The sequence below is a fragment of the Oncorhynchus tshawytscha genome, linkage group LG09 (genome assembly GCF_018296145.1).
Source record: "Oncorhynchus tshawytscha isolate Ot180627B linkage group LG09, Otsh_v2.0, whole genome shotgun sequence".
Classification (NCBI taxonomy): Eukaryota; Metazoa; Chordata; class Actinopteri; order Salmoniformes; family Salmonidae; genus Oncorhynchus; species Oncorhynchus tshawytscha.
In genome coordinates, this window is record NC_056437.1 from 27967602 (window position 1) to 27986595 (window position 18994).

The 18994-nt window shown below is 43.1% G+C and overlaps 1 protein-coding gene across 2 annotated transcripts in view; it reads right to left on the reverse strand.

Moving 5' to 3' along the window:
* Window positions 1-18994, reverse strand: part of LOC112257684 (connector enhancer of kinase suppressor of ras 2) — a 66220-nt gene that overhangs the window by 17366 nt on the left and 29860 nt on the right. The window contains exons 10-17 of one of the 2 annotated variants that reach the window (XM_024431453.2): window positions 10684-10817; window positions 8749-8963; window positions 7535-7621; window positions 6443-6690; window positions 5995-6029; window positions 1422-1470; window positions 1258-1306; window positions 892-1064 (exon numbers count right to left, since the gene is read on the reverse strand). In XM_024431453.2, coding sequence (XP_024287221.1) covers window positions 892-1064; window positions 1258-1306; window positions 1422-1470; window positions 5995-6029; window positions 6443-6690; window positions 7535-7621; window positions 8749-8963; window positions 10684-10817 — 990 coding nt within the window. The remainder of the gene's footprint in view (window positions 1-891; window positions 1065-1257; window positions 1307-1421; window positions 1471-5994; window positions 6030-6442; window positions 6691-7534; window positions 7622-8748; window positions 8964-10683; window positions 10818-18994) is intronic. The other variant, XM_024431454.2, reaches the window with a different exon arrangement.

Genomic DNA, 18994 nt, shown 5'->3' on the forward strand with positions numbered 1-18994 from the left:
CAGAGCAATAACCTGTAGATAACAGGTAGAATCTACTGCACACCCAAAGATGATTTGAGAAGGTGCTGGAGGCAAAAGGCAAAACTGGAGAAACAGGAAAGAAATCTCTGCACACTTCCAGTCATATGCAAATGTATTTTAATTAAGCTGAGCTTTCGGTCAGTTGACCTTCATCAGAGCATATCTCAACAAACAATAGTGGGACAAATAAGGCCACACAGTGAGCCAGAGCCAGCGAGCAGGACAATAACCTTAAGCACAAGGCCAAATATACACTGGAGTTGCATACCAAGATGACATTGAATGTTCCTGAGTGGCATAGTTAGGGTTTTGACTTAAATCGGCTTGAAAATCTTTGGTAAGACTTGAAAATGGCTGTCTAGCATTGATCAACAACCAACTTGACAGAGCTTGAACAATTAAAAAAATAATAATGTGCAAATATTGTATAATCCAGGTGTGCAAAGCTCTTAGAGACTTGCCGAGAAGACTCACAGCTGTAATCGCTGCCAAAGGTGATTTTAACATGTATTGACTCAAGGGTTGTTGACTACTTATGTAAATTAGATATTTATGTATTTCATTTCCAATCAATTTGCTAACATTTTTAAAACAATGTTTTCACTTTGTCATTTTGGGGTATTGTGTGTAAATGGGTAAGGAAACATCCATTTTGAATTCAGGCTGTAACACATCAAAATGTGTAATAAGCCAAGGGGTATGAATATTTTCTGAAGGCACTGTAACTGGTTCAGTATCTGGAATATGGCCTATAGTGTTGCTATATATGACAAACCTGCAGATCGTGTTGGTAAACAGCAAGCCTGTTGTGGATAAGAGAAAATAAAGTAATGTTTGACGGCTGCATTGTACTGTCAAAGAGCAGCTTACATTCTGGTTGGTGTACCAGTAGAGCGAGGAGTCCTTGAGGATGAACCAGTACTTCTTCCACTTCTGGGTGAAGTAGCCCTTGGCATCCTTCTTCTTCCACAGCCAGCCCTCACAGTCTCCATGGCCCAGGTCCTTACAGGAGATACGCCTGCGGCTAGCGCTAGTCAGAGAACCTGGGTGGAGAGCAGGATATCACAGGAAATTCTTATAGACTCATGGACACACTAAACATTCCCTGGATGATACTGAATCCTTAATACTAACATCATTCCAACTGCATCACAAATCCTAATATAAAAGAAAACTATTGACAAAGGTTCACCAAAAGAAACCTTACAGTGAATGGGTTAATCCCTCATGTCTTACCTTTGGTTCTCTTTTTGGTCTTAGTCCTTAAAGACGCATAGTGAAATGACTGCAAGGAGAGGGAAGAAGAGAGGGTTTGATTAGAAGAGGTGTCTAAAGTACAGTACTGTACTCATATTAGGGGAGTAACAGTAGTACTAACTGTTTCATATAATTTGCTTTACCTTCCTCATGGATGAGCCTCCTTGTCTCTCGATGCCAAAACTAGCATACCTGGGGAAAGGGAAGATCAGGTGAGTAAGCATGCAACAAAATGGAGGCTAACCCTCTTTATCTGGGGATAAGCTGATCCTGTACTGCTATCAATGTAATGATACTATTCATAAATAAAGGGTAGAATTATAACTTGATATCTATGTGAGTAAAATACTAAAGCATATATGCCATTGACATGAGTGCATGAGTTACATACATGAAACATTGATTTGTTTGAGTGTATCTCTTGATAGAATTAGTCCAAAAGAACTTAAGTCCCCATTTCAGCATCTTTATCCTCCCCAGGGCTGGCCTGAATTCCCATCTGGACATGGCTCTACTGACAGATGGTACCATGCATGGTACTGGAACATGGACACTGACTGAAGAAATGGATATCACATATCATTCTCAATCTAAGTTTCACTACTTACTTTTGTGATATACTAGATGTAGATTTTCTACTGGATGTCAGTGTATTAAGTAAAGCAGTATGTGTAGCATGCAGTATGTGTCACGACTTCCGCCGAAGTTGGTGCCTCTCCTTGTTCGGGTGGCGTTCGGCGGTCGGGCAGGTCACAGCTCCACTACGTATGATAACGTAGGAGGGTTATGAGGAGAGAATTAGTCTCTTTCTGATCGATTCTCCTGCTTTCCCTGTGGTGTTGGAGCTTCCCTCATTGGCCTATCATGACCCCACTATTTCTTGGGAACAGGGGGCACTTAAGGGATGGTCACGTCAGTGCTCAGGGAAGTGTGTAGGTGTTTCCATAGGTGCAACTACGGTGGAGTCCAAACCAGGTCTCCACCATGGACATCCCCCCTGAATATGCCGATTTGGCTCTCGCCTTCTGTAAGAAGACTCAACTACCACCTCATTGACGGGGGGGATTGTGCTTAAAATCTCCTGGTAGACGCAGCACTTCTCAGGAGTCACATGTATCCTCTGTCACAGGAATAGACGGGGGCTATGGAAACATATGTCTCCGAATCTCTGGGACAGGGATACATTCGGCCTTCCACTTCACCTGCCTCTAGTTTATTTTTTGTGAAGAAGAAGAAGGATGGAGTTTTACGCCTGTGTATTGACTATTGAGGTATAAATCAGATCACAGTGAAGTACAGTTACCCGCTGCCTCTCAAAGCCAGTATGACAGAGTCATTGCACGGGGCGCGCTTCTTCACAAAATTGGATCTCAGGAGCGCTTACAACCTGGTGCGTATCCGGGAGGGGGAAGAGTGGAAGACGGCATTTAGTACCACCTCTGGGCACTATGAGTACCTCGTCATGCCGTATATGTTGATGAATGCTCCATCAGTCTTCCAATCCTTTGTAGATGAGATTTTCAGGGATCTGCAGGGTGTAGTGGTGTATATAGATGACATTCTAATATACTCCGCTACACGCGCCAAGCATGTGTCCCTGGTGCGCAAGGTGCTTGGTCGACTGTTGGAGCATGCCCTGTATGTCAAGGCTGAGAAATGTCTGTTCTTCCAGCAGTCCGTCTCCTTCCTAGGGTACCGCCTGTCCGCAACAGGGGTGGAGATGGAAAATGACCGCATTTCAGTTGTGCGTAATTGGCGACTCCAACCACGGTAAAGGAGGTGCAGCGGTTCTTAGGGTTTGCCAACTACTACCTGAGGTTTATCCAGGGCTTTGGTCAGGTAGCGGCTCCCATTACCTCCTTGCTAAAGGGTGGACCGGTGCGACTGCAGTGGTCAGCTGGGGAGGACAGGGCTTTATGTCACCTGAAGGCTCTGTTTATCTCGGCTCCCGTGCTGGCCCATCCAGATCCCTCTTTGGCATTTATAGTAGAGGTGGATGCATCCAAGGCTGGGATAGGAGCTGTGCTGTCTCAGCACTCGGGTACGCCACCAAAGCACCGCCCCTGTACTTTCTTTTCGAAGAAGCTCAGCCCGGCGGAGTGAAACGGATCGGGAGCTGTTGGCTGTTGTCAAGGCTCTGAAGGCGTGGAGGCATTGGCTTGATTTTCTAAGTCCTACCGTCTCCTTCCTTTGCCCGGTCTCCCTACGGCTCTACAGACTGTGGAGGCCCTGTTCACCCACGTCTTCCGGCACTACGGGGTGCCTGAGGATATAGTTTCTGATCTCGGTCAGCCTCACCTCAGGTTTTCACCCCGAGAGTAACGGGCAGGTGGAGAGTTAACCAGGATGTGGGTAGGTTTCTGCGGTCTAATTGCCAGGACCGGCCGGGGGAGTGGTTGGCTTTCATCCCCTGGGCAGAGATGGCCCAAAACTCCCTCTGCCACTCCTCCACTAACCGATCTTCTTTTCAGTGTGTACTAGGTTATCAGCTGGTTCTGGCACCGTGGCATCAGAGCCAGATCAAAGCACCTGCGGTGGACGTATGGTTTCTGCGCTCGGAGGAAACATGGGACGCTGCCCATGTGCATCTGCAAAGGGCCATCAGGTGGCAGAAGGCGAGCGCCGACCGCCACCTCAGTGAGGCCCCGGTGCACCGGGTCTGGCTCTCGACCCGAAACTTACCCCTTCGCCTGCCCTGCCGGAAGCTGAGTCCGAAGTTTGTGGGGCCATTTATAGTCCTGAGGAGACTGAACAAGGTTTATTATAGGTTACAGCTCCCCCTGATTACCGTATTAACCCCTCGTTCCATGTGTTCCTCCGCCCCCTCTGGACATCGAGGGGGCCCTGGCGTATACTGTGCAAGGCATCATGAACTCAAGGTGTCGGGCGAGGGGCCTTCAGTACCTCGGGGAGTGGGAGGGGTACGGTCCAGAGAAGAGATGCTGGGTGCCGGTGGAGGACATCCTGGACCCTTCCTTACTGCAGGAATTTCACCGTCTCCACCTGGATCGTCCTGCGCCTCGTCCTCCGGGTTGTCCCCGAGGCCGGTGTTGGTGCGCTGCTGGAGCTGCGCATCAAGGAGGGGGTACTGTCACGACTTCGCCGAAGTTGGTGCCTCTCCTTGTTTGGGCGGCGTTCTACGTCACCGGCTTTCTAGTCTCCACGGATCTACATTTCTTTTTCCTTTTGTTTGGTCTTGATTGTACACACCTGGTTTCCATTACGTTATAATTTATTCCCTAGTTAACCCTCTGGTTCAATCATGGTTTTGTGCATGTTTATTGTTGTCAAGTTGTCTCGTTTATGTGCTCTGGAATTTTGTTCTCCTTGATGGAAGATTGTTTTTTGAGTAAAGTTACGATTATTACGCATCTCTGTGTCCTGCGCCTGACTCCGCCTTACCCACATCACCTAGACTATTGACAGTATGTGTGTAGTGTATTTGATATGTATGATTATGGCGCTTTTCTTTGTTTGCTTTTGAGGAAACTAATAGGCTCTTTTTTTGGTGCATCGTTGAGTAGTATGAGTTTGCACATTTTTCCATCATACTGACACCTTGGTTTTAACATAATTACTCTAACACTGAGTAGGGCCTTCACCTATCCAGAAACTCTGTGTAAAACTGGGTGCTGCTGCATCCATTCTACCAATGAGAATGATCTAAAGCTTGATACATTTAGAAAAATAATGTATTGCCTCCAGCAAGTGAAAGAAGCAACCTAAACCACGGAGCAGGTGGCAGGAAATCAGGTTCAGCCAGTCTCTGTCTCAGTAGAACTCAGCACGACGCAACATAAACCACTTAGGAGATGCGCTACTCATGCTGGCTATCTATGATGACCTTATTAGCTCTCATCACTGTAACAATGGCTGAGAGGAATTCTCTACTGCCAGACCCCCATTTTATACCTACATGGTTGGAGCACCCACTGAACACTGACTATAGGTAAGGTGTTGAATTGTAGCATAAATTGAAACAAAGCAGTGTTTAAAAAAAATAGAACCAGGAAATAAGATTTAGGTCAATGAAAGGTAGAGGAAATATGTTCTGCTTGGCAACCCTCATGATTTATGTTAAAATCTCCTTCTCTTGAGGCCTATTGGCCAATTCCATAGCTTTTGTATAATTTCTGCCAGTAGTTTTGCAAGTAGTGCTCATGAGCCGTAACTGGTCCCCAAAAATGTTACACAATTATGTAGTACATCATCCGTTTCGTATGATATGTTTCATCCCAAAATTCTAAGCAATCCGTATGATATGTTACAAATTCTAATTCGTACAATATGTTAGGAATTTGTAAGTGCGTGAGTTCCCAAACTGCATCTTTAAGTTAATACATTGTAACAACACCTTGAAGGTAAAAAAGTCCTCTCTATTAGAATAATTAATATGATGGTATGCAGGATAATGGAAATGTACTTTACTCACAAGAAGCAGAAGTGGGTAACTAATACAAAGCATTCACAAGATAAATTATCTATCAATTACATTTTGATAGGTTCTGAAAAGCTCTCAATTTACTTCAGAGGAAATAATACCAATTCATTTCAAATTAGCACAATTTGCCTCCATAGCTTAAGCAAAAAAACTCCCACACATCAATTTCTGAATCTGCAAATAAATCCATGTTCCTCACAAAACCATGGCAATATTCTCTGGCCATTGAGTTGGCCTGTCCTGTTGATCCCCATGGAGAAGAAATGCTCACTCACCTGTCAGTGTCAGCTCTCAGTGTGTCTCCAGCTCTCTGTGGAAAGGTAAAGAGCAGATTAGCGAATCACAGAAAGAGAGAGAGAGAGAGAGAGATCACAGCGCGCTGTTATCTCAGAGCGTGGCTTTTGTTTCCTGTTGTGACCAGGCAGGCAGATCAGTAGATCTGGGGAAGGTAGAGTCCCTGGGCCCAGGCAGAAACCATGGGGTGTCTGGGGTTGTGGAAATAGAGGTGGTATGGGTGGCACTCTTCTGAGTCACTTTTTATTTAATATTGATTGTGACCTCAAAAAAGCTTAAACCACAGAAAAAAGGCACTGCTCTGTGACACAAATAGGTTGAATGTGTATTGTCAGACCATTATGCCACTATGTCTGAGTGTTAAGCTATAATATCCTTCTTGAACTGGTGCAGATGGATAAAATATAAATAGTAGCTGTGCAGACTCACGTGGTACATTGGCACAGTGTTGCTCTCAGGCAGTGAAAAGGGCAGGCCTTCTGGCGGTCCTGAGTCCAGTCTGACAGGCGGGGCCAGCAAGGATGGGCTGATGGGATAGCTGGGGCTGCTGGGGTTGTGGCTCTTCTTGCGGGTACGCCGCCCAGTGTCCCGCTTGCATTCCCTGGACACGTCCGGCTCCTCCTGGATTACTAGGATCTTATCGTCATTCAGGTAACGTAGCAGGGAGTTGTCTGAGTCTAGCAGAGGTCAGGGAGGGAGGGAAAGAGGGGAGCAAGGTTGTGTCATTTGGAAGCCTAGAGAGGTAATTATTTGTTCATTAGGAGGCCCAGAGTGCCTATCACATTAAATGCTTGATGGCAAAACAACCTCTTACCAAGGGTTTAGTGAAACAACATTTGGAATGGAAAAGAAAGTCAAAGTGAGAGCAGTATGAGGTCATGTTTCCCAGTCTCACAGACCAGCATGTTTCCACAGAAACCAACCTCTGTTACGTGACCTTCTATCAGTGAGGGCAAGCCCCAACAGTGTGTGGTTTCAGAGCAGAGAGAGGCAGATATGTTTTTGCACTCGCTATTTATAACACAAGTCATGGGAGTGAGATGCTATCACTACAGCCCACTCAACATAACTGCTGTAAATAGTCTCACGAAGCTAAACAACACTGAAATCAGCCAAGTGCAAAACAAAGATTAGGTTTTCAACTTAATTAATGCCTGACATGAAGATGTTGTCTATATTTAACTGATTGAATCTCCTTTTTTTTAAAATAGAATTGGTTGAGCTTCTTGTGATAGCTTCATCTTTATACAGTGCAGTTTGAAAAGAGTTCTAAATGCACAATCATGTTTCTGTCAAGATTCAGTGGTAATGTCAAAAGAAACCAGTGTATGTGTGGCAGTTCCAGTGAAATGAATGAAAGAAGCAGGTGATTTAGTTATGTGTTGTTGAAAGTGGGGACGGTGATTGGTCCTCATTAGGCGTCTGTACATTGCAGACGCAGTGAAGCCAAAACTATTTCCTTCTCTAAGTCAAAGCATTTAAGGCGGGGACTGGGGAGACTACCTGAACTGAAGGACCCACCTCTGCTACCTCTCTTGTACATATTTGGCTCCTTTGTCTCTGCCATCCAGTTGTAATCCGTTGGCATGGAAACTGGCCTGAGGTCACCTGGAAAGAAGTCCAAGTAGCATGTCAGCTAAGGTGTGAGTGGAGAGAGAGCTAGGAGTTGAGGGAAGACGGGGACGGGGGGGGGCTGTCTCACAGAGGGATTGGAGAGGGTTGTAGAGAGAGATGGTGAGAGAGGAGTGGCTGTGCGTGGGTGGATGTCTGCATGACAGAGGTTAAAGTTCAGGCAGGGCAGTAAGGGGTATAAGAGAAGTAGGTTATAGCATGGGAATCCAGTTGAAAATAATTCATCTTTAGAGTGAAGGGAAAACGGTAGGCTTGTTGCACGTGTGTGAATGTGTGAGCAAGAGAGACTGTGATGGAGCCATGTCATGGCACCTAGTGCCTCCACAGACTGGGATGAGCGGAGCGTACCCTGCCTGGAGCCATTATGAGCTTGGAAGCAATCCACCCTCACTTCCCTGGCAGGCTGTTAACATGAAAAACACTCCGTCTGGCAGAGCCAAAAGGATTTATCCCTGCACCACTACACACTGTACAATACACAACAAACTGAGCCTCAACAGAGCCTCAACAGATCCTCAACAGCCAGGAGGGGGCTGAAACAATGCATCGCCTTCTCTCTGTCAGATGGACGGATAGAATACTGTACATTATCAACGGCTTTCAAAGACCTCCTTTCCTTGTCTCAGTGTTGGCAGACAGTGTCACTCACTAAAGATTCCGGAGTCATGCCGTGCAGTAATGTGAATGAGCTCATTATGTGAAGTGCAGACAGAGGTGGCATGTAGAATATTCATCATGCTGCTGGCCATCCTACAGCTGCAGTGCTGCTGATGATGAAGGGGCAATGACAGGGGAAGGGGATGTCTGACTGTGGGGGTGGGGCTGGACTGTAAAAGGGAGAGGTTTATGGGAAGCATAAATACGCTGGGGTGCACAGTAATAATCTCTTCTATGCATAGCAATTGCCAATTACTGTACATTCTCCACGTGCCATTCACAGCTGGGTACACTGTATGATAATGCACTTAAATGAAGGCAGGAGAGGGGAGCTACCCACCTCGCCTGGCATTCCACCCTTCAATGCTCCTCTAACGTTAAACTACCGCCCAGATTGAAAATGCTGATTGGTTGGTAGTGCTACATATCTGGGCTGGTTAACTCACCATGGGTGGGTGTCCTGTCCCTCCGCCTGACCCCCGTGGAGCGGCCCCTGGTCTCGTACTCCTGCCCCAGGGCCAGACAGTCCTCCTCCACCAATGTGAAGTACTTGCCCCCATCATGGTCCAGGTAGAAGCTGGGAGACTCCGAGCCTTTCATACCCATCTTCTCCAGACTGTATTTGTTGATGTCATCACAGGACATGATACCTATCTCGTCTCTGTGATTGACAGGTATGGTTATGGAGAAGATCAGTCAGGTGCTAAAGGACTAAAAAATGAAGTGAACATAAGCTGTACAGTTGAAGTCGGAGGTTTACATACACCTTAGCCAAATACATTTAAACAAATACATTTACATTTTTCCACAATTCCTGACATTTAATCCTAGTAAAAATTCCCTGTCTTAGGTCAGTTAGGATCACCACTTTATTTTAAGAATGTGAAATGTCTGAATAATAGTAGAGAGAATGATTTATTTCAGCTTTTATTTCTTTCATCACATTCCCAGTGGGTCAATTAGTATTTGGTAACATTGCCTTTAAATTGTTTAACTTGGGTCAAAGGTTTTGGGTAGCCTTCCAGAAGCTTCCCACAATAAGTTGAGTGAATTTTGGCCCATTCCTCCTGACAGAGCTGATGTAACTGAGTCAGGTTTGTAGGCCTCCTTGCTTGCACACGCTTTTTCAGATCTGCCCACAAATTTTCTATGGGATTGAGGTCAGGGCTTTGTGATGGCCACTCCAATACCTTGACTTTGTTGTCCTTAAGCCATTTTCCCACAACTTTGGAAATATGCTTGGGGTCATTGTCCATTTGGAATACCCATTTGCGACCAAGCTTTAACTTCCTGACTGATGTCCTGAGATGTTGCTTCAATATATCCACATAATTTTCCTGCCTCATGATGCCATCTATTTTGTTAAGTGCACCAGTCCCTCCTGCAGTAAAGCACCCCCACAACATGATGCTGCCACCCCCATGCTTCACGGTTGGGATGGTGTTCTTCGGCTTTGCAAGCCTCCCCCTTTTTCCTCCAAACATAACGATGGTCATTATGGCCAAACAGTTATATTTTTGTTTCATCAGACCAGAGGACATTTCTACAAAAAGTACGATCTTTGACCCCATGTGCAGTTGCAAACCGTAGCCTGGCTTTTTTCTGGCGGTTTTGGAGCAATGGCTTCTTCCTAGCTGAGGGCCCTTTCAGGGTATGTCGATATAGGACTCGTTTTACTGTGGATATAGATACTTTTGTACCTGTTTCCTCCAGCATCTTCACAAGGTCCTTTGCTATAGTTCTGGAATTGATTTGCACTTTTCGCACCAAAGTACTTCATCTCTAGGAGACAGAACGCGTCTCCTTCCTAAGCGGTATGACGGCTGCATGGTCCCATGGTGTTTATACTTGTGTACTATTGTTTCTACAGATGAACGTGGTACTTTCAGGCATTTGGAAATTGCTCCCAAGGATGAACCAAAATTGTAGAGGTCTACTATTTTTTTTCTGAGGTCTTGGCTGATTTCTTTTGATTTTCCCATGATGTCAAGCAGAGGCATTGAGTTTGAAGGTAGGTCTTGAAATGCATCCACAGGTACACCTCCAATTGACTCAAATGATGTCAATTAGCCTATCAGAAGCTTCTGCAATGACATAATTTTCATAGAATTTTCCAAAGCTGTTTAAAGGCACAGTCAACTTAGAGTGAATGTAAACTTCTGGCCCACTGACATTGTGATACAGTGATAAGTTAAATAATCCGTCTGTAAACAATTGTTGGAAAAGTTACTTGTGTCATGCACAAAGTAGATGTCCTAACCGACTTGCCAAAACTATAGTTTGTTAACAAGAAATTTGTGGAGTGGTTGAAAAATGAATTTTAATGACTACAACCTAAGTGTATGTAAACTTCTGACTTCAACTGCATGTATGGGGCTCACCTGTGTCCATAAAGGCCAGAGACTGGGGACAAGATGAAGACGTCATGGCCACTGTCCAGCGTAGAGGACATCCCCATGGTCCCCATGCTGTTGGGCGGGGTGTTGGAGTCACTGTTGGGACTGGTGGGGATGGGCTGTAGGGACAAGGGTGGAGTCATGTAGACAGCAGGACTGTAGTAGTATGAGACAATTTCCTAAATGTAATAATTTTTCATTCATAGCATCGTATGTCAAGATTCATGAGTAAAATCCTATAGAGTTGCATACTCCATGTTTGAGCTAATAGAGGATTGTGGTGCAATGTCCCACAGTTCACTTAGTTTACTTAACACAGTGGCACATAATAAACACTATGCTAGTGAAAAGGATAGGATGCTTTGTTGAATGAAGTTATTGAGACAAGGAGAGGATGTGAAGTGGCTCTTATTAACAACAGCAATCTCATCCATAGCAACCAAGAAAAACTTGAGAGAGGTCTGTTGGAAACTATGGAGGGGATAGCAACAAGACCCCTAGCAACAAGGGATTATGTGATAACGACTATACATCATTAATGTCAAGATGTGTCAAGTGTGGTGAGCATGAGCCATCTCGCCCCAGGAGATGCACTATGAAGTGTAACCTACTGTGATGACTAAACCCTTTGACCAACAACATCTGATTGGTAAAGGTCCCGTGACCATCACCTTCCGATGTGAACAACTCCATTTTCATATATTTTCCTTTTCCTCTTTTGAGTCTACGTCTAAGATGAATCAAATCAATTGTAATGTGTCACATGCGCTGAATACAACAGTTGTAGAACTTACTGTGAAATTCTTAGTTACAAGCCCTTAACCAACAATACAGTTCAAGAGACATGCGCGGACAGCATGTCATGACACTTTTTGTTTTTTTGTGTAACAGATGTTTCTTTCCATTCACCACTGTTTGGAGGCTGTAAATACACTACATGGCCAAAAAGATGTGGACACCTGCTCATATGTCACGCCCTGGCCTTAGTTATCTTTGTTTTCTTTATTATTTCGGTTAGGTCAGGGTGTGACATGGGGGATTTATGTGTTTTGTCTGGTCTAGGGTTTTTTGTATGTTTATGGGGCTGTTCCTTTCTAGGTAGTTGGTATGTCTATGGTTGCCTAGATTGGTTCTCAATTAGAGGCAGCTGTCTATCATTGTCTCTGATTGGGAACCATATTTAGGTAGCCATATTCTGTGGGTACTTTGTGGGTGGTTGTCTTCTGTTTTTGTGTCATTGCACCAGATAGGACTGTTTCGGTTTTCACATTTGTTATTTTGTAGTGTTCTCGTGTATGGTCTTTATTGAACTCTAACCACGCTGCATTTTGGTCCTCCTCTCCTTCAGCGGAAGAAAACTATTACATCATAAAACATCTCAATCCAAAATCATGTGCATTAACATGGTCGGGCACTGATGTTGGGCGATTAGGCCTGGCTCGCAGTCGGTGTTCCAATTCATCCCTAAGGTGTTCGATGGGGTTGAGGTCTGGGTTCTGTGCAGACGAGTCAAGTTATTCCACACCGATCTCAACAAACCATTTGTGTATGGACCTGGCTTTGTCATGCTGAAACAGAAAAGGGCCATCCCCAAACTGTTGACACAAAGTTGGAAGCACAGAATAGTCTAGAATGTCATTGTATGCTGTAGCATTAAGATTTCCCTTCACTGGAACTAAGGGGCCTAGCCCGAACCATGAAAAACAGCCCCAGACCATTATTCCTCCTCAACCAAACTTTACAGTTGGCACTATGCATTCGGGCAGGTAGAGTTCTCCTGGCATCCGTCAAACCCTGGTTCGTCCATTGAACTGCCAGACGGTGATGCACGATCCATCACCCCAGAGAACGTGTTTCCACTGCTCCAGAGTCCAATGGCAGCGAGCTTTACACCACTCCAGTCTTTTGGTGCCGTCTGCTTTGCTTAATATAAAGAATGTGAAATGATTTAAACTTTTACTTTTGATACTTTAGTATATTTTAGCAATTAAATTTACTTTTGATACTTAAGTATATTTAAAACCAATTACTTTTAGACTTTTACTCAAGAAGTATTTTGCTGGGTGACTTTCACTTTTACTTGAGTCATTTTCTATTAAGGTATCTTTAGTTTTATAACAATTGGATACTTTTTCCACCACTGGTAGTGAGTGTTGCAACCGAGGACCGATGATATTTACGTGCTACGCACTTCAGCACTCGACGGTCCCGTTCTGTGAGCTTGTGTGGCCTACCACTTTGCAGCTGAGCCGTTGTTGCTTCTAGATGTTTCCACTTCACAATAACAGCACTGTTGACCGGGGCAGCTATAGCAGGACAGAAATTTGATGGACATGTTGGAAAGGTGGCATCCTATGACAGTGCCAGGTTGAAAGTCAATGAGCTCTTCAGTAAAGGCCATTTTACTGACAATGTTTGTCTATGGAAATTGCATGGCTGTGTGCTCGATTTTATATACATGTCAGCAACGGGTGTGGCTGAAATATTCAATCCACTAATTCCAAGGCGTGTCCACATACTTTTGGCCATGTAGTGTATGTTGCGAGTGAATTAACATGCACGGGTAGCCTAGTAAAGGAGCCCTTTGAAGTGATTTTTTTGACAATTAGATGAAAACTTATGCCACAATAAAAGATAATAGATTTTAAAAGTTAAATGACAAATCTTTATGACTAAGCCCATAAAATGGAGGCTTCAGAACATCTAGAGCTCACTCCTTCTACAGGACTTCTGTAATTAATAATAAATACCGTTCTACAAGAAAATCAAAATAGAATCCATTTTATGTTCTTCTTCATTATTAAAACATTTCTACAAGAAAAGTAAAAAAGATGGCAGAAATGTGTTGGCTCAGTGCTGTCAATAGAAAATACCCCAACTGTTAAGATTGTTCATGTCTCTCAGACCAAAGGAAGATAAAACAAAAATAATTTAATATGAAGCAGTGGGTTAGGAATGGGTCAAGAAACAAAACAAGAGATAAAAAGACACTACCGTACAAAATAATGATTAAAGCTGGTAGTCCTCTCACTATGTCTGTGTCCTACCAGTCTGACCACGGCAGCTGAGGGTTCTCCTGTATATTAGGGGTTCTCAAACTTTTTCACTCAGGCCCCCCTTCCAGCATTGGGGAACATCCCGCGCCCCTCCTGCATGTGTGCGCCATGTCTATTTCTATGGGCACAAGCATTGTTCACACCCCTCTTGTTGGTGGAGAAAATCTTGCATTCTATACATTTTGCCATGTCTAATGTGTACTTGTGTGATATTTTCATTTAAATTGTTATTTTAACCCTTATTTAACCAGGTAAGTTGACTGAGAACACATTTTTCATTTACAGCAACAACCTGAAGAATAGTTACAGGGGAGAGGAGGGGGGATGAATGAGCCAATTGGAAGCTTGACTCAAATATTTGAGTGACTAAAACATTAGAGCAAGTTCTATGTGCTAAAAAATCTAGCTAAAAAACATTAGCTGACATGGGTTAGGTGACCTGGACATTTCTGACAAGTTATAAATAGCTCTCTAAGGTATGCAATGGCTGACATGACAAGAGGAAAACTGATGATGCACTACCCAATTTCGAAATTGTACCTTGTGCATTCTACTACTACAACTTTCAAGAGTAAGTTGAAAGCCAGACTGAGTTCTGACCCCTCACGCCCCACAGTTTGGGAACCACTGCTGTATACTGGATGAACAGATGGCTAGGTTCAATCTTCATTGACTTATTCACTATGGGAAACACTGTGTGCTTGATAGGAGTTCACTGAAGACTCATTTCAAATTCATCTCACATTACATTTGTCCTCTACTACCTGGATTTTCCACATGCTTCTCTGTCATCATATGATTTGTAAAGAGTTGATTTAATAATAGAACATGCCTACCCTTTCTCCAAGCAGTGTTGAGCTGTCGTGGTTTGACTCTTTCTGACTGAAACATCCATCATAAACAGTCCTGGGAGACAAAGTCACCCTAACAGTGTTCGTACCACATGTCAATGGCTCCTACAGCCACCCGACATGCTGTCATTTAACTCTGAGGTGCTTCATTAACCAAACAGTGTTTGTGGCTGATTGGTAACCTTGTGTGTATTTGTTTGTGTTACCTGTAAGACAACAATGCCTGATTCCTCACGAAACTAGAACAAAAAAGGACCATGAATTGTGGGAATTTCCAGAAATGTTATCCATAGAAGGGTCCTTTGGAGGAAGGGTTGTTTCTTTAAGAATAATTGAGAAATAATTAATTGAAGTTGGATTAATTGAAGACTACATAATATTTCATCTGTAGATGCTGGGTCGTTCCACAAAATGAGTGCCTTTTGCTTCCTTTGATATTTTAAGTAGAAATTGTGCACCAATATTGAATTTTAAAAGCCAGTTATATTCAATTGAAGTGCCTTTTAATATAGACCACATGGAGACTTCAATAAATCTGAATTTTTATATGAATAAAGAAATGTCCCTCCATACACACTCTTCAGGAAGATTTTAACCCACTTAAAGGGGAAGTTTACCTAAAATAAAAACAATCCCAAGTGATTCCATACATTAGGGTTTGTCTTCTCCTCCTCTCTTTCCCTGCAGTCTAGAACTAGAAAGCTGAAAAAATGGGTCACGTGACTCGTGATGTGTCTTTGTGCACTGCTAGCTCTGCTCAATTATCAGTCAAAGAGTGATTGAGAAAACCTTGAATTGTGGACAAATTCTTTGTTTTATTGAAAGTGTACAGCCAAATGAGCAATTTTTTGAGTAAGGAAATTTTCCACCCAAAACAATTGCAAATATTTTATATAATTATGTTATGTGACTGCAACAACAGTGGAGATGGGTAAAAACCACGGAGATGGGTAACACCTGTGCATGTGCGCTCTCCTGGGGCAAACTCTGTGACGTATATGCCCTTATTTGGAGTTTGACATCACAGATCAAATCAAACCTTATTTGTCACATGCGCCCTGAATACAGCGTGTAGACCTTACCGTGAAATGCTTACTTACAAAGCCCTTAACCAACAGTGCAGTTCAAGAAAGAGTTAAGAAAATATTTACCAAATGAACTAAAGTAAAAAAATATATAAAAAGTAACACAATAAAATAACAGTAGCGAGGCTATATATAGGGGGTACCGGTACCGAGTAAATGTGTGGGTGTTCAGGTTAGTCGAGGTCATTTGTACATGTAGGTAGGGGTGAAGTGACGATGCATAGATAATAAACAGCGAGTAGCAGCAGTGTAAAAAACTAATGGGGAGGGGGGTGTCAATGTAAATAATCCGGTGACCATTTGGTTAATTATTCAGCAGTCTTATGGCTTGGGGGTAGAAGCTGTTAAGGAGCCTTTTGGTCCTAGACTTGGCGCTCCGCTACCACCTGCCATGCGGTAGCAGAGAAAACAGACTATGACTTTTTTTGAGGCTTTCCTCTGACACCGCCTAGTATATAGGTCCTGGATGGCAGGAAGCTTAGCCCCAGTGATGTACTGGGCCGTACTCACTACCCTTTGTAGCACCTTACTGAGCAGTTACCATAACAAGCGGTGATGCAACCGGTCAGGATGATCTCGATGATGCAGCTGTATAACTTTTTGAGGATCTGGGGACCCATACCTAATCTTTTCAGTCTCCTAAGGGGGAAAAGGTGTTGTCGTGCCCTCTTCACAACTGTCTTAGTGTGCTTGGATGATAGTTTGTTGGTGATGTGAACACCAAGGAACTTGAAACTAATGCTTACAAATCGGATCATAACTCTAAAAGTAGCAAAGATTCTACTCTGGAACTTTGATATGCTCATAAAGTATATTATGTTCAACAATATATTGAAAAATTAGCCAAATCAAAAATGCTATACTTTCAGTGCCTTCAGAAAGTATTCATACCTCTTGGCTTATTCCACATTTTGTTGTGTTACAGCCTAAATTCAAAGTGGATACAATTTATATTTTTTCTCACCCATCTACACTCAATACCCCAAAATGACAAAGTGAAAACATGTTTTTAGATTTTTTACAAATCTATTGAAAATGAAATACAGATTGACACCCCTGAGTCAATACATTTTAGAATCATCTTTGGCAGTGATTACAGCTGGGAGTCTTTCTGGTTAAGTCTCTAAGAGCTTTGCACATCTGGATTGTACAATATTTGCACATTATTCTTAAAATAATACTTCAAACTCTCTTAAGTTGATTGCTAGACAGCCATTATAACGTCTTTTCAAGATTTCCAAGCTGATTTAAGTCAAAACTGTAACTAGGCCACTCAGGAACATTCAATGTTGTCTTGGTAAGCAACTCCAGTGTATATTTGGCCTCTACTGGAAAGCAGACTGAACCAGGTTTTCCTCTAGGATTTTGCCTGTGCTTAGCTCTATTGCATTTCTTTTTATCCCAAAAAACTCCCTTGTCCAATGACAAGCATACCCATAACATGATACAGCCACCACCATGCTTGAAAATATGAAGAGTGGTACTCAGTGATATATTGTTTTGGATTTGCCTCAAACATTGGATTTGCCCCAAAGCTTTGTATTAAGGACATAACGTTAAGTTCTTTCATACATTTTTTGCACTTGTAATTTAGTTCCTTGTTGCAAACAGGATGCATGTTTTGGAATATTTGTATTGTGTGCACGCGTTCTTCTTTTCACTCTGTCAATTAGGTTAGGATTGTTTAGTAACTACAATGTTTTTGATCCATCCCAGTGGCAACACGTCATTCAGGGCAGGTGGGGCAGTACCACCTGTTTTGAGCCCCACATTTTTTGCGTGTTTTGCATGTTGTTTTGGCATTAATATGTGTCACATATCAGTTTGCAAACAATGTTAAAAAAAAAATATATCATTGAGTAAATAAAGCCGCATGCAAACATGGTCTCTTTTTTGTTTACTTGAGTAAGACAGCTGAAAATGCAGGTGTTTCAACCCAGCTCAGTGCTTTCTGTGGTGGTGGGGCAAGCCAGCAGAAAATACGTAGCGTTGCGCCGTGATTGGCTCAGTGTTCTGTCACTCATGGGGACACTATGTCACCGCCAAGTCTATGGTTAGACCTCGAAAATTCAAGCCCCTTTGGTGCTGCCATAGAGTTACATTAGAAGTGTCCATCCAAAAAGGCTCAAGTTCACAACAAGTTAGAAATCGCAAATTCAACAAAGAGTGGTTTAGAAGGAATCAGTGACAGTGGATTTGTGGTCCCAAATCTGGGATTAAGGAGCTCTTTTCCAAGTTTAAAATGATAAACATTCAACATTGGCCATGCTGTCAATGAAGCATGATTTGTGCGGTGCTCAAAACAACTGTTAACTCGGAACTGCAAAAACTTGACTTCAGTGAGTTCAAGACAACTGGGAAATCGGGAATAAACGAGCTCCGACTGGATTCGACCTTGGTTTTTTTCAGAGTTCCCAGTTGTTTTGAAAGCACCATAAATCCAGAGAATGGCAGACTCACAAAATGTTCCCACAAAGGGCCTCCGCGCCACCTTCCTGTTCAAGTGAGCACAGCACAACAAGGTGAGTTCAAAAATCTATTGTATGCTGCTGCATAAATTATGTAATATGCCAGGGAGATATGTCTACTGGAGCTAAGAAAGTCATACTAAGTGTATGTTGTGTAGTAAGATTTAGTAGCCCATGTGCCTCACCCAAATAATTTGGTCTATTTACCCCTCTAATTTCACCTACTGTTCTGACTTGGTGGTGCACATGTAGCCTATAAGCTGTTTATGAAATGTAATCATTGAATATTGTAAGAGCTTTCATTGTCTGCTTATATGCCCCCTTTATTTTTCCTACGGTTCTGACTTGGTGTACGGGGGGAACACTATAAGAATAGCCCATGTTCTGAATTCTGTCACCGTACATTTCAAAAGTGCTATTGACTACGTCCGTCCTAGCTCGCACATTAATGTCTTAATCGAAATTACAGATTGCCTCTTATCCACTTGTCGTCCCCTTATGCCATAGTTTGTACATCTCAATTGTCATTAGAAACCACATTTATTTAAGCAAGTCAGCCATATCAGCTACTGTATGTTTTTTTTAAAGGCAGTAAATGAAGCTGAACTAACTGTTTCACTGCCAGACAAGACTCTGCTGATATCCAGGTGTAGCAGTGGTAAAATGTTGTGACTTTTTTCAGGACAGCTTTATGTAGGCCCTAACAGTTTGTGGGTACCGTTTGTCACCGTTATGGTGCAATTAATGTATTGTTTAGTGTTGTGTAGTGGCTTTGCTGGCATGCATCACACTTTATTTATTTCTTCGCCACTGATCCATACTTAGTTTTCTCCTAT